This window comes from Ictalurus punctatus, chromosome 12 (assembly GCF_001660625.3).
Source record: "Ictalurus punctatus breed USDA103 chromosome 12, Coco_2.0, whole genome shotgun sequence".
In the NCBI taxonomy this organism is placed as follows: domain Eukaryota; kingdom Metazoa; phylum Chordata; class Actinopteri; order Siluriformes; family Ictaluridae; genus Ictalurus; species Ictalurus punctatus.
Window position 1 is genome coordinate 10451321 of NC_030427.2, and position 16770 is coordinate 10468090.

The 16770-nt window shown below is 39.7% G+C and overlaps 1 protein-coding gene across 3 annotated transcripts in view; it reads right to left on the reverse strand.

Moving 5' to 3' along the window:
• The window catches only part of micall1a (MICAL-like 1a), a 39796-nt gene that overhangs the window by 16058 nt on the left and 6968 nt on the right, over positions 1-16770 (reverse strand). Inside the window, exon 1 of one of the 3 annotated variants that reach the window (XM_017482168.3) lies at positions 13600-14477. The exons of the other annotated variants lie outside the window; for them this stretch is intronic. Within the exon in view, the coding sequence (XP_017337657.1) occupies positions 13600-13742 (143 nt within the window). The 5' untranslated portion in view covers positions 13743-14477. Of the gene's footprint in view, positions 1-13599; positions 14478-16770 lie in introns of those variants that run through there. 3 annotated transcript variants of the gene reach the window in all.

Sequence of the window (16770 nt, forward strand, 5' to 3'; positions counted from 1 at the left end):
ATTTAGGGAAAACTATGGCTAAATGGAAGTCTATCTATATTACAGTCAGCGCAAAACTAAAAAAAAGTAGGCGTCGGACACCAAATATTGATTACATACCAAGCCAGTACTCATCATTGATGAGAACATGACCCTTGGATCTGTGTGATGGTCCTGATGACACACAATATTTATTTACACACAAAATACCTAGCTAACATTTTAGTGGTAGTGTTCACTTACTCTAGATAAAGCCTGTTCCATTCTGAAGAGATGACAGGCACAGACAAATCTAATAACAATTTACGAAGCCCTGGATGATTGAATACACACACACACAAAAAAGAACAATTCCATGAAAGGCTAGTGTTTCACTGCAGCAGATGGAATGTCATGTCCTGTGCTTGGTATCAGAGTGCCTGGTGTCAGGAGCTAAACAATGGTCTCTGTGTGTGTGTGTGAGATGGAGCGTGTGGTGCGAGACTGCGGACGCAGTAAAGACACACCGGCACAATACGTAACGCCGGCCGGCAGCAGGCTGCAGTTTCCTCTAAAGCTGACGGATACTGCCATGATGTCACTCGAGGTTCATACTGGCCTGTCCTTAAAAGGAAACGGGATTTACTGTACTCTTGTCCAGCCTGAATCTTTCTACAATACAATCCAGGCACTGCAAATGGAGGGGTTCTAGAATGTTCAGTCAAACGCACACAGTCTAGACTGCTCAGAATTCAAAACAGAAAAGGAAGTGCTCTGGAATGTTCTGACAACAGCACCCATTCTAGAATTCTCCGACACACAAAACAAAAATAGAAATGGGGAGTTTTCTAGAACTGTCCGTCAGAGGCAGACATTCAAAATTTCTCAGAATCAAGGCTAGAAATGGAAGACTTCTATGCTGTTCCATTGAAGTCGCATTCTAGAGTTTTCAGAAAACGAAAATAGAAATGTTACAGAATGTCGCATCCACTGCACACTTTCTAGACTTTGCAGAATCAAGAATAGAAATGGTGTAGTTCTAGAATGTTCATTCAAATGCAAACAACCTAGAATTCTTAGAGTCAAGACAAAGAAAAGGAGCTCTAGAATGCTCAAACACACGTATTCTAGAATTCCCCAAAAACAAAATAATCAACGGGATAAATTTAAAATTTATATCTAGAATTTATATATTTCTATAAATCTGCTTTGTGACAATGGCCATTGTTAAACGCACTATACAAAAAAAAAATGCTTTGAATTGAATGTTACAGTTCTACAATGTTCTGTCGGTGTTAGAGTCAAGAATAGAAATGGAGTTGTGAAATGCTCCATTAAACTCACACATTCTAGATTTCTCAGAATCAAAAATAGAAAAGGAAGAGTTCTAGCAATGTTCCATCAACTGCACGCTTTCTAGTCTTCACAGAATCAAGAAAAGAAACTAAGCAGTTCTAGAATTTTCAGTCCAAATGCAAACATTCTAGAATTTCCCCAAAACAAAATTGAATGTTACAGTTCTACAATGTTCTGTCAGTGTTAGAGTCAAGAATAGAAATGGAGTTGTAAAATGTTCAGTCAAACGCACAATTTCTAGAATTCTTAGAACCAAAAATAGAAATGGAGGTGTTCTAGAGTTATCCATCAAATGCAAAACATTCTAGAACTCTCAGAATCTAGAACCGAAACGGAAGAGTTCTAGCATTCCATTAACTACACACATTCTGGAATTCTTAGAACTAGAATAGAAATGGAATTCTGGAATAGAAATAGATTTCTACAACATTCCATCAAACTGCACATCTTCTAGACTTCTCAGAATCAAGAATAGAAATGGAGAAATTAATCAAGAATACTCAGTTCTCAATTTTAAAAGCTTTTTCCAAGCACCTGAGTGTTCCTAAAGTTTAGATGTACGTCAATACCAGTAAATCAGCAGGAAGTGAAACTATCCACATGTGATTCCTTAAGTTTATATCAATCTCTTTTGACTCGTGTATCTAAATTTAAAAATATAGCTACCCTCTAAAGACATACATTTGAATGAATATAGATGTATAATGTACAGTGCTGCTTTCTGATGATTTCATGTTCACAAGTTAGCTAAATATTTATGACTACTTTAGAAATAATTGTACATTTGACATTGGGGACAATAGTTGCACCCTTGAGCAGTACTTGGTTAATATTTAACAAGTTGTTCTTTACTGTTCTTCAGTCAGTGTTTGGTTTAGGTGCAATAGGACCCTATTGTGGAACACTGCATTGGGCCATAGAAATGGCCTCGATGCATATAATTTGTCAGATAAATTCATTGACCAAACTTCCACTCTGGGTTGTTTTACAGTGAATTTCAAACTTTGACTTGCAGTCAAACTAATCTGGTAATAGGCAAACGTCTGACTGTGAAGACCCTCGGGAATCCAATTTACAGCCAAGAGCAAAAAGAAAAATCAGTCAGACGAATATCAGGGGGCCAAGCCAAGGTTGTGATAAGTAAAACATTTTATTTAATTTGTTCATCTTTTCTCAAGCCTTGATCCAGATTGACGGTTCGTCAAGTTAATCTGCTGCCAAGGTTTCAGTCTGTCATGGTGCATTTAGCATTAGCAATGAAGACTCTCTCTCTCTCTCTCTCTCACACACACACAGAGTTTCACACAGTACACTGCAGCTACTCATACACTCCTGCAGCATTTCCCCACACACAGGTGAAACTTGTGTGAGGCACCAGATATATTGACAACCAGCCAAAATTTGATTTGCTCAGAGAAACCAATGCACCTTATTTCCAACTTGGCAGTGATGTGTATTCAGTACAAGGTCAGGGGAAGCAGCAACACTAACTGAGAGAAGACCCAGATGGAGCTGATCATAGATAAGCTTAACTGAATTCGATATCGCCCTGCGACGGATTGGCACCCTGTCCAGGGTGTACCCCGCCTTGTGCCCCATGCTCCCTGGGATAGGCTCCAGGTTTCCCCGTGACCCTGAAAAGGATAAGCGGTATAGAAGATGGATGCATGGATGGAATTCGATATCAATTTGATGCAGTCAGTGATATCTGAACGCTATTTAGTCTCAGACAATTTATACCCAAGCTGTACTTGAAGGACTACATACAATGTAATATCAATCTGAAAAAGCATTCAGAATTTTACTTAGATTACAAACATAGACATTCAAAGACCGACATCTCAACAGGAAACACTACACTTGTCCAAATGTGCAAAGCCACATGGTTGGGGTTTTTTTTTTAAACCAGCATCACCTTCCTCACGCGCTTCAAGCTCAGGAAGTGTAAGCAACAACAATACCACAGACGAAACTAAGCATGTAAAACCTTTACGCTTTTGCAATACTTTTTCAGAGTGTGTCTTGTGTATGTGTCGCAACAGCACTGACACATACACTATGTGCCCTGTGCTATGATTAACAGTGAGGCAATGTCTACAGCGATGGCATTATGACTACAGTCTAAATCCGAGTCTGAGCTGCTGCTGATGTTGCACTGCAAAATGTCTACATACTGCAAAAACACAGGGGCACAGCCAATGCCATAATAGTGTCCTGTTTACATTTAATAGTTTCAGTTCAGTTTTACTTAGCATTCAGGAAGACAGTTTTAGTAAAATTCAGCCATTACTACTGAGTTTAGTTTAGTAATAAAACTGATAATACTAGATTTGACTAATTTCCATTAAAGCATCACTTTTTATACACAGTATTTTGGAAGAAGTACAACACCAATTCTGAAAAAGTTGGGACAGTATGGAAAATGCTAATAAAAACAAAGAGGAGTGATTTGTAAATGTATTTTGATCTGTATTTAAACAAAAAAAACGTATAAAGATAAGGTATTTGATGTTTTACCTAATCAACTGCATAGTTGTTGTTGTTTTTTTTAAGGTAAACATTTATTTTGAAATTTATACATGCAACATGTTCCAAAAAAGTTGGGAAAGGGGTCATTTAGGACTAATAGTGAAGTTGAAATAAGGAGGTGATGTGAAACAGGTGAGGCAATCGTCTAATCATAGTATATAAGGAGCCTCCAAAACAGGCCTAGTCCTTCAAGAGCAAGGATGGGTCGAGGCTTGCCAATCTGCCAGCAAATGCGTCAGCGAATAATCCAACACTTTGAGAACAACATTCCCCAAAGACAAATCTGTAGGATTTTTGGTCATTTCACCTTCTACAGTGCACAATAATTAAAAGATTCAGGGAATCCGGTCAGATCTCGGTGTATAAAGGGCAAGACCGAAAACCACTTTTGAATGCGTGTGATCTCCGATCCCTCAGACGTCACTGTATAAAAAACCGTCATGAGTCTGTAAGGGATATCCTGACGTGGGCTCAGGAATACTTTGGTAAACCTTTGTCACTCAACACCATTCGCTGCTGCATCCACAGATGCAAGGTAAGGCTTTACGATGCAAAGCAGAAGCCGTACATCAACACTGTCCAGAAGCGCCGCCGACTTCTCTGGGCACAGTGGAATCGTGTGTTGTGGTCTGACGAGTCAACATTTCAAATAGTTTTTGGACAAAACAGACGTCATGTTCTCCGGGCCAAAGAGGAAAAGGACCATCCAAGCTGTTATCAACGTCAGGTCCAAAAGCCAGTGTCTGTCATGGTATGGGGATGTGTCACATGTCACATGCCCATGGCATGTGTAACTTACACATCTGTGAGGGTACCATTAATGCAGAAAGATATATACACTTTTTCTAGCTATATATGCTGCCATCCAGAGCAGGACCAAGCCAAACCACATTCTTCCTTGATTACAAGTGCATGGTTGCGTAAGTAGAGAGTGCGGGTGTTAGCATGGCCTTACTGCAGTCCTGACCTGTCTCCGACTGAGAATGTGTGGCGCATTATGAAGCACAAAATAAGGCAACGAAGGCCCCGTACAGTTGCGCAGCTGAAGAAAAGTATAATGGACCAATGGGGGAAAATTCCGCTTGCTAAACTGAACCAACTGTCGTCTTCAGTGCATAAACGCTTAATAAGTGTTATTAAATGAAAAGGTGATGTTACACAGTGCTAAACAGTCGACTGTCCCAACTTTTTTGGAGTTTGTTAGAGTCATCAGATTTGAAATGAGTGTATATTTTCTAAAATAATTGAAATTCACAAAGTAAAACATCAAATAATGTGTTAATAATGTGTTTACAATATAGTACAGGGTGAAGAGAATTTTCAAATGACACTTTTTGTTTGTTTTTGCATTTTCCATACTGTCCCAACTTTTTCAGAATTGGGGCTGTATTACTATTATACTGCACTTTAAATACTTTCAGTTAAGCTTAACTCACGTTTCTGTAGTGTCCCCTGTTAGTTTGTTTGTTTGTGTTTTAACACCATTCCAGCGTCCATGGCTATTTTCATGGCGAGAAATGTCTAAGGGACTCTATATACGGTTTTTCAAATCTATTTTCCTTAAAAACTCTAAAATTTCATTAGGTTTGACTTTGTTAAAAATTTCTTCCAGAGTGTTGACTGAATAAAAAAAGTTTCTCAAGAGGTTAAGACCAGTACATCCATCCATCCATCCATCCATCCATCTTCTATACCACTTTATCCTTTTCAGGGTCACGGGGAACCTGGAGCCTATCCCAGGGAGCATGGGGCACAAGGCGGGGTACACCCTGGACAGGGTGCCAATCCATCGCAGGGCACAAATCACATACACACTCACACACCCATTCATACACTACGGACACTTTAGACACGCCAATCAGCCTACCATGCATGTCTTTGGACTGGGGGAGGAAACCGGAGTACCCGGAGGAAACCCCCGCAGCACGGGGAGAACATGCAAACTCCACACACACAGGGCCCCGGCGGGAGTAAGACCAGTACAGTCTAATAAAATATGTTTCAAGGATAATGTATTCTGGCAAAAGGTACATGATGGTGAGTCTTCTCCTAATAGTAAAAACGTACGTCATCCTGGAGTGACCTAATCGACAGCGGGTGTAGACGATCTGATCCCGGCGATTTGAAAACAGAGAAACGTTTCTTTTGCCAACAATAGGGCCGATTTCATGGAATCTGTTCATGGTGCATTGGTCCCACTCAGTTTGCCATTTATCGTTAATGTACGAGTTCATTATGGGTTTTAGGTCAGTGGGGGGTATTGGACACTTCTTGAAATCCGCTGATGATGCTTCTTTTGCAGCAGTGTCTGCTTCTTCATTTCCCGGGATTCCACATTGTCCCAGTACCCAACAGAAGTGGCCTCCAGATCCAACATTTTGCAAAGAATCTTTACAAGTGTTGGGTGATCCCTAATGTTTTAGGGATGACATTGCTTGAAGACATGATTTTGAATCTGTAATTATCAAAATGTTTTTCTGTTGCGTAGACTTTATGAAGTCCAGTGCTAAGACAACAGCGTTTCCTCTGCTGTAAAAATAGAGCTGTGGTTGGGGATGGATATTCCTTTTTTTTGGGTGATTGATCACAAATGCAGATGATACATGGTCTTCAGATTTTGATCCATCTGTATATTTAGGGGTATGTGATGGATATATTTCTCTAATGTAGAGGAGTTGTTGTTGAAAGTCATTTGGGTGAGCTTCAGATTTTTTGTTAGGTCTGAAATAATGTTTGGGTTTCTTTGGGGGTTTTTTAAGTTTCAGGGGGAGATTATACAGAAGTGTATCTGTTCCAGTATGCTCATATCTACTTTTAGATTTTGTAAATATGGTTTGATCCGTAATCCAAAAGGTCGGATATGTCTTGGGTTTTGTTCGTATAGGCTTGAAGCAGGGGTTGAGAAAACAAGATGGTAAGCTGGGTTTTCTTTGTTGGTCTTCAGCTTTGCTGTATATTGTAGGGCTAGTTGGAGGCGTCTGTTCTCCAGAGCAGGTGCATTTGCTTCTACATACAAACTTCGAGTTGGTGACATTTTAAAGGCTCCTAAAGGGGCCTTTACGTGAGGGATAAAACTCAGTTTACTGTCCATGGTTATTCCAAGGAATTGGGTTTCCTTAACCACTCCGAGTGTCCATTGTTAGTACTGTTGAACAACTGCTAGCCATACTGAACTATCAGCACCCAACTAAAAAAAAAAAATTAATAATAATAATAATAATAATATTTATAAAAAATTTAAATGCAAAATAATAGCATGTGCTGGATCAAGTGCTATTTTACAAACCTCCTGAATATTAACAATGGAAGGCTCTAAAACTAAACCAATTTTGCAATGATTAATGTGATAGATGAATTGTAATTTTCTCGTTCATCCATCATCGTATTATTATTCAGTCCATACAGGATTCCGAAGTTGTTTTTTTTTTGTGATTGTTGTTCTGCAGTTTTTTGTACCAAATTTGTTATGCAATTTGCAGAGTGTTGGTGCTTTTTTTGAGGAAAACTACTTGAATTAATGAAATTTCAATTGCACGGAATTGTTTTACACGGTCTTTCTTGTTGATGTTTGTTGGTAAATGAGACCTTTTAGTTGTACTCAGGTATTTGACACGTGAGAATCAAAGAGGACTTTGACTGAATGAATGTTGTGATTATATCACATGATGCGTCTTGGCCCAAATCTGCAGAAATTCTTGAAAACTTGCATTGATTCGCGTTCATTTCCGTAACTGCAAAATCCCGCAGGTACTCATTAGTCTTTTTTATTTTTCATTTTTAAATTGTCAGATCATCATATTACATTTCACAGCAGATAAACAACAACAAAACAACATGCTATTTCCTTGCTCAGACTGCATTTCCTATCCCATTTCTTTCTGGCTTAAAGGTGAGTGCTTAGGTTTAAAAGCAGAGATCTAGAAAAACTAAGCCAAAACCAACCAAAACCAAGCCAATCCAAACCGAGGGGGAGGAAGAAAGAAAAAAAAAAAAAAGACTGAAAAAAAGAGGACTGCTATTACAGTCAGATTCCATTCTGTTGATCCACATCACGTACACAACACTAACCCCGTGCCTCTGGATGTAACAGACAGAGAGGTGTGTGTTTATAACAGAAGACGACAACTCTGAACGAGTCACATGCATGACTGCATGCAAATACCTAGTCCGAGTTGTCCTACACGTCCAGAAATGAACGCACGCCGCTTTGAACAACTCAAGCTATTTCGTTTCATTGACATCTTTTACTACATGTTACAATCGAACTGATTATAAAAAGCACTTGAAATACTCGGCGATGGTGTTCGAGAAGTGAACAGCGTTATCATGTTGCCGAGTCTTTACACCACAATAACCGCTTAACCATCCATCACGGTTCATACCGCAGCGCAACTGACTGCTTGATTCTGACCGGATGCTGTTGTTTAGTTTAATAGAACAGTGCGACTCGTTTGAAAATGATATTTACATCGTAGCTTACACAGCGACGCTTCACATGAACAAAAGTTTTAAAATGTGTGTTCTATAAGGACATTTTTATTTAGCATCGATGGAAGGAGTCTCCAGTATCGGCACTTTGTAATAGTCAGTGGTAAAGCTATAACTTCAGTATAGAGGAACAGAAGGCTTTCCATTTTCTAGGTAATAAGAAAACGCCTTTTTTTTTGGTCTTATTAACTTCAAGAGACAGGGGAAATTAGAGGCTGATGAGGGAACTACTGTTTATCGCTGCTATTAACACAAGTGATAACAGGAAATAACTTGTTTCGCAGACATTCCCCAACGTTAAATGTAAAAGTAAACGGATAAAAGTTACAGTGTGTCACTGTTTACTAGGCCGCATCACACCAAACCACCACTGATTACTTTCCTGTAACCTCACACCTTGGCATGTTTTATACCTTGCTTAAAATATTACCATCATAATCACCACACACCATCATAAAGAATTCACCACATTATACAACTGCCTTCATGCCTCCAGATTTTATCTTGGCGAGTGCAAACATGACCCAAATATACTGATACCTAGGCAGCTACTTTCCAAATACATCACAGGAGAATGATATTTTTTGCTAGCTGAATATCATACAAAACACATTAACAGCACATGCGTGCGGCCCATCATCCTTTCGCAAACCTCATCAGGCCAGAAGTTACATTTACTCCTACATACTTTAGCGGGTTATTTTTAAATCGTTAAAGTTGGCAGCCCTGAGTTTAAAATAGTCACTTGTCACTGTATCAAGTTTCAAAAATGAAAGCTGCCGGATGAACCACGTCATAGCTGCATCTTTCAGTTCCTGTATTTATGTATGAGGATGTGCAAATAATAATTACACAAAACGTACAAACCCAGCAGCAGCACTTTACAACAATACAACAATCTAATAACAAGTCATTATAATCGCCTGAGGAAAAAAAAAAATAGAGTCTTTTGCAAAGGGTTCAGTCACCCCAAACGTTATAAAATTATTATATTTAAGATTAAATCATTCTGGGGCAAATGTTCATTTCCAAAATGTAAGCTTTTAAACCGGTGAAAATGTCGCTGTAGTAAATGACACTGGGCACGAACAAAATGAACTCGAATGCAAAATCTTGAGCTGCTACTGATTAGTCAGAAACTGTCGAGCAGCAGTGAAAGTAGTTCCGTGTGCAAGGCAAAACACCGGTTCATATCAATGTGTTATAGTGCGTTTCTATAGTAACCACTTACAGTACACAGGACGTTATCTGGTGAATGCTTCACATAATCTAAGACTAATAAACATATCTAAAATCATATTGATAATTAACAAAGAAAAGCATATAAGCAAGGTCTATTCCTTCATGTGGCGAAGTTTTCTGTAAGAAGAAGTTTATTTCACATTTATGGAAGGAGTCTCTAGTGTCAGTGCTTTGTAATGAATCAGAACGTTTTCGGCCACAGGAAAGTCCTCTGAATAGACAAGCTGTTTTTTGTCTAATTAACTTAAAGAACTTACAAAGAAAGAAAAGGAACTTGAAGGGAATGGAAAAAAAAGAGAGGCTGATGAAGGAAAACTGTTTGCAGCAGTTACAACATACAGTATCTCATGAAAGTGAGTACACCCCTCACATTTTTGTAAATATTTGATGATATCTTTTCATGTGACAACACTGAAGAAATGACACTGTGCTACAATGTAAAGTAGTGAGTGTACAGCTTGTGTAACAGTGTAAATTTGCTGTCCCCTCAAAATAACTCAACACACAGCCATTAATGTCTAAACCGCTGGCAACAAAAGTGAGTACACCCCTAAGTGAAAATGTCCAAATTGGACCCAAAGTGTCAATATTTTGTGTGGCCACCATTATTTTCCAGCACTGCCTTAACCCTCTTGGGCATGGAGTTCACCAGAGCTTCACAGGTTGCCACTGGAGTCCTCTTTCACTCCTCCATGACAACATCACGGAGCTGGTGGATGTTAGAGACCTTGTGCTCCTCCACCTTCCGTTTGAGGATGCCCCACAGATGCTCAATAGGGTTTAGGTCTGGAGACATGCTCGGCCAGTCCATCACCTTCACCCTCAGCTTCTTTAACAAGGCAGGGGTCGTCTTGGAGGTGTGTTTGGGGTCGTTATCATGCTGGAATACTGCACAGTGGCCCAGTCTCCGAAGGGAGGGGATCATGCTCTGCTTCAGTATGTCACAGTACATGTTGGCATTCATGGTTCCCTCAATGAACTGTAGCTCCCCAGTGCCGGCAGCACTCATGCAGCCCCAGACCATGACACTCCCACTACCATGCTTGACTGTAGGCAAGACACACTTGTCTTTGTACTCCTCACCTGGTTGCCGCCACACACGCTTGACACCATCTGAACCAAATAACTTTATCTTGGTCTCATCAGACCACAGGACATGGTTCCAGTAATCCATGTCCTTCGTCTGCTTGTCTTCAGCAAACTGTTTGCGGGCTTTCTTGTGCATCATCTTTAGAAGAGGCTTCCTTCTGGGACGACAGCCATGCAGACCAATTTGATGCAGTGTGCAGTGTATGGTCTGAGCACTGACAGGCTGACCCCCCACCCCTTCAACCTCTGCAGCAATGCTGGCAGCACTCATACGACTATTTCCCAAAGACAACCTCTGGATATGACGCTGAGCACGTGCACGCAACTTCTTTGGTGGACCATGGCGAGGCCTGTTCTGAGTGGAACCTGTCCGGTTAAACCGCTGTATGGTCTTGGTCACCGTGCTGCAGCTCAGTGTCAGGGTCTTGGCAATCTTCTTATAGCCTAGGCCATCTTTATGTAGAGCAACAATTCTTTTTTTCAGATCCTCAGAGAGTTCTTTGCCATGAGGTGCCATGTTGAACTTCCAGTGACCAGTATGAGGGAGTGTGAGAGCGATGACACCAAATTTAACAGGCCTGCTCCCCATTCACACCTGAGACCTTGTAACACTAACAAGTCACATGCCACCAAGGAGGGAAAATGGCTAATTGGGCCCAATTTGGACATTTTCACTTAGGGGTGTATTACTTTTGTTGCCAGCGGTTTAGACATTAATGTCTGTGTGTTGAGTTATTTTGAGGGGACAGCAAATTTACACTGTTACACAAGCTGTACACTCACTACTTTACATTGTAGCAAAGTGTCATTTCTTCAGTGTTGTCACATGAAAAGATATAATCAAATATGTACAAAAATGCGAGGGGTGTACTCACTTTTGTAAGATACTGTAAGTAAGTCCCTCCAAGATTTTGTGATCGCAGAAATTAACACAAAAATCGTGGAACGTTTGCAATATTCGCAGGAGCATACAATTTTTCAACATTACCACAGACTTTCCACAGAATTGGGCCAAGATGCGTCATGTGACGTCACCATAACGCACATCCAGCCAAATCCCTCTTCGATTCACGTGCATCGAACACAAGTACATTTACCAACAAAAATTGCAACCATCGTAAGACCATGCGAAACAATTCGTGCAGTTGCAATTTCACCAAATCAAGTAGTTTTCCGCAAAAAAAAGCAGCAAAAAAAACTCTGCAAATTGCATCGATAATTATTTTTAAAGCCACAGCAATCAAATCGAGCATTCACAAATAAATAAATAAAACTTGACGGTTCTGGGAGTTGAACTCACAACCTTTTTGTTTGTTTGTTGTCGTATAATTTTTTTATATTTTTTTTAAATTTGTCGAGCTTTTCTGACTGCCTTAAGCGAACTAGTTTCATGGACGTTCCACAACATTAAACATAACTATAAATGGGTAAAAAGTCCATTTTCTTGTGTTAATGAATATAAAAAATGGTTAAAAACGTAAACCCGTACAGGTTATGAATCAGAACCATTGTTTTCTCACCACTGCAAGTATATGCTTTGTTGCACTCGTCAAGATCAAGTACTCGATACTGATATGAGTAACCTACTTGATGAAGTGATTAATTATCTGAATGAACTGTGTTTGCCGGATTGTTCCCTGGCTTGCTTGGATTATTTTATTCATTAATCGTGACTAAACCGTCCAGATCGTCTTCATATTGTGTCGTGTGTTCACTAGCACGACAACATACGCTAAGGTCACGTCAAACGGTACATCAAATACTTCTTGGCGTCGGATGTTAGTATCAGAGCGTTGTTTTTGTTTGTTTGTTTGTTTTATGAGTACGAGTTGTGACGTCACAACATTGACTACGTTTACATAGACAGCAGTAATCTAGTTATTGAGCTTACTCTGATTAAGATAATAATGTGATTAAGGTGTTTACGAGTCGCTTTTAGAATACTCCTGTCATGTACCCGTTTTACGTTATAGAACGTAATTAGATTAACAGCCAGCGTCATTACGTCACCGCACCACGCGGTCCGACGTCCCTCCAGAATTTCACGTATCGACATACAGTTGGTCTTCGTTATGGTACCGTATACAGTTTTGGGTGTTTTTATTTAATTTTTTTACGAACGCTTCAAGTGCAGTTAATTATTTGTAATGCTGTACGTGCTAATAGACGACTGCTTGAAGCCGTGGGCTGCGTCCCAAACCGCGTACTTACCGTCTATATAGTAGCCGGGATACATGTATTTTTACCCACTACAGGCCTATAGTAGGCAAGTACACGGTTTGGGACGCAGCCGAACTCTCTTGTTCGCCGTAAAACGGTTGAGCACTGCCGTGTGTGATCGTGTCCTGTCGCAAAACGCGGTGAAAACTCTCACACGACGTTCATAACGTGATTAAGGTGTTTACATGTCTGTAATACACGTCCATAATGCGACTAATACAGGAGTACTCCACATGTATTAATTCGATTTGAGCTTAATTCGAGTATGACATTAATCAGATTAAGGTAAGTATAAATTGCTGTTTACATGGTATTTTCTTAATCAAACTATCGTCTTAATCGGGTTAAGAGTGGATTATTGTTGTCCGTGTAAACGCAGCTACTGTCATCTACATTTGTGATTTTTAGCTCGACTCACTCAAAACTTCTAACACATAAGGCTAAGAGCATCCGCTTGGACTTCCACTGTACTCTTAGACATAATTCAAAATTTTACTTTTTTTTTTTTTTTTTTTTTTTAAATCACATCTGGTTTGACCAGCAGTCCCAACCCTGAGTCTGAATCACAACAGTACACCGAGTCATCTCTCTAGTATCTTCTGATATTGTCTTGCAAGTGATTCATTAACCTTGGAAATATGACACACAGCTTTAAATAAACAAACAAATAAATAAATAAAAATCCCAATGCACAGAAATGAATACAGCATTACTTACATTAAATCAGGCCTGTGTTTGTGTATTATAGCACAGAAAGCCAGTCCATCTCTGAAGGACGCTGACATGTTCTTAATGTCCACATCATTATATCCCTCACACTGCACTCGACACCACTCCTGGAGGGCTTTTAATGAACCCATTGTTTTTAAAAAAAAAAAAAAAAAAAAAAAAAAAAAAAAAAAACCCACACAGTCCAGAGAAGTTGTTTCAGCTGTAACAGTGTTATTTGTTGTGGATTGTTGTTGAAAAACAAATGTATCTCGCGTCTGTAAACAAAGTATCACCTTGTCTCCAGGCGCGTTACATTTACTGAACAGTTACAGTGTTACAGTAGCTCGGTATTCATTCAAACAGGGTTGAGCCAAACAACTCACTAAAACCTCCTTTAAATCATCCAAGAGTCGAACAGTTAGCACTGCAAGCTAGTTAACTAGCCGGCTAACTGTTATCTAGGCAGCTCCATGCGAGAAGTCAGGCAGAAATGCTCCAGTCTTCAAGAAATCATTCACAAAACGCTTTTACGCTCCAAATCTCCAGCACAAGACCGACGGGAATGCTTCTCCAACGCGTCAGCAGTTACACGCCCCATCCTAATGACCAAATTCAACAATTCACCCTCTTTTTATCCGCCCTTTTTTTAAAAAAAAAAATTATTTAATGAGTGAAATCTCTGACTACGATTTGATCTTGACACTGGTTTTATTTGTCCTCCAAGGTGAATTTTCTCCGTTCGAAATCTATAATTGTGGGATTTGTCCTTGAAATCCAACAGACGACCAGTTGAAAGCACGTCTTCCCAAATCCCGTTTCAGTGCACTGCATGTCAGAGAAGATAAAACACACACTAGTCCACCCAAAGTGCAAAAACTGAGCAGTCAGGAATTACACGTTCAAATCCACTCCCCAGTCACTACATAAGTGCACTATGTAGGGACTATGTATAGAACGACTTCCACACTCGACGTAGTGACCGAAATGTCCAATGATATTCCGCCATTTGTGGAGTAAAGGAATGTTTTGCGCCCTCTTGTGGACATTCGTAACAATTCAGTGTTATTTGGACTGGATTAGTTTTACATCAGTATGTTTACATGGACAACATAATCCGATATTAATCCGATTAAGACTGTATTCTGATTAAGAACTACCATGTAAACAGCACTTATTGATTATTGATTACCTTAATCTAAAGTCATAATCGAAGTAAACACAAATCGAATTAAGACATGTGGAGTATTCATATTTTAGTCGCATTATCGAAGTCCATTATAGACGTGTACACACCTTAATCACACTATTAACGCCGTGTGGGAGTTTTCACCGCATTGCACGACAGCACACGTACACACACGGCAGTGCTCGACCGTTTGACAGCAAACAAAAGAGCACGTCTGCGCCCCAAACCACGTACTTACCTCGTATATAGTAGGAGAAATTCATGTATTTAGGCTACTATATAGTAGGTAAGTACACGGTTTGGTACACAGCCCACGGCTTCAAGCAGTCGTCTATTTGCACGTATAGCATGACAGATAATTAACTGCACTTGAAGCTTTCGTAAAATTAAAAATTAAACACCCATGACTGTATACGGTACCATAAGGAAGACGAACTGTATGTTGATACGTGAAATTCTGGAGGGACGTCGGACGGTGTGGCGTGGGGACGTAATGTCGTGTACCGTTATTCGATCTGTGTTCTGTAACATGCAAAACATAAACATGAAAGGAGTATTCTAAAAGGGACTCATGTAAACACCTTAATCAAAATATTGTCTTATTCAGAATAAGGTCAATAATTAGATTACTGCTGTCCATGTAAACGTAGTCCATGAGAAGGTGGTGTAATGTAATTAATACCAATGTCTGTAGACGGGAGCAATTATCCGTCTGCGTCCTGCAGGATTACAAACCACGCCCCTTACAAGGTACGCCCACAACAAATATGTAAAACAATCTGTACAGGAGGATAGAGTTCTTTTGTGATTGTTGTAGCCAAAAAAGAGTTTTTGGAGCTTTTTTTGCGTAAAATCACTTGAATTGGCGTAATTACAGTTGCATGAAATTATTATGCACGGTCTTTTGCAGTGATGTTTGTTGGTAAATGAGACCTTGTAGCTGTACTCATGTTCACGCATGAATCGAAGAGGGTTTTTGTTGAATATGCGTTGTGATGATGTCACATGACGTGTCTTGGCCAAAATCTATGGAAAATCTGCATTCATTTTTAAAAATTGCAAGCTCTTCCAAATATTAGGGAGTTTGCTTGATTTTGTATTCATTTCTGCAATTGGTAAATTGCAGTTGGATTGGTAAAACAGCTCTCAGGATTACAAACAACTCCCATTTAAAAGCATGCCCACTATTACAAGTTATGGCCCACAACAAATACGGTTAGGGTTGGGGTTAGGAACAGAATATTAATTACAGCCATTATTTATATTTTCGGAGGTGGGAGGAATCTGGACAAACCGGAGGAAAACCATGCAAACATGAAAAGATCGTGCACAGAAACTCGATACGGACAACACAGAGTATTTTACCTTCTATAAAACGACCAGTAGAAATAACCCCTGGAATCAAATCCAGGCTTTGACTAGTCCATTCCATAACCCTCCATTTCTTCTTTTTGAGCCGTTCCTTGGTGGTTTTGCTAGTGTGCTTAGGATCATTATCCTGTTGAAAGGTCCACTTTTGGTTCAACTTCAACTTTCAGACAGATGACCTCACACCACTTCAAGAACTCTTTGATATGATGCAGAATTCATAGTTGAATTAGTCCCTGAGGCAACAAAGCAACCACAAACCATAACATTTGCTTCACAGATGGTATGAGGTGCTTCTCCTAAAAAGCTGTCTTTGGTCTGCGCCAAACATGTCTGCTGTTACTGTGGCCAAACAACTCTATCTTTGATTCATCTGTCCAGAGCACATTATTACAAAAGGTCCGGTCTTTGCCTATATGCTAATTGGCAAACTGGAGTCTTGCTTTAATGTTCTTACACTAGATGTGAGAAGGGTATAAATAAGACAGGTTCCACCTGCACTCCCTACGCAGGTTCTTATCTCTGGCACCCAATCTTAAACACCTGATTCAAATTTTATGGATTTTAAGGCATGATAAATATAGGGGTGTACTTACTTTTTTACTGTTTTTGTTGTTGTTGTT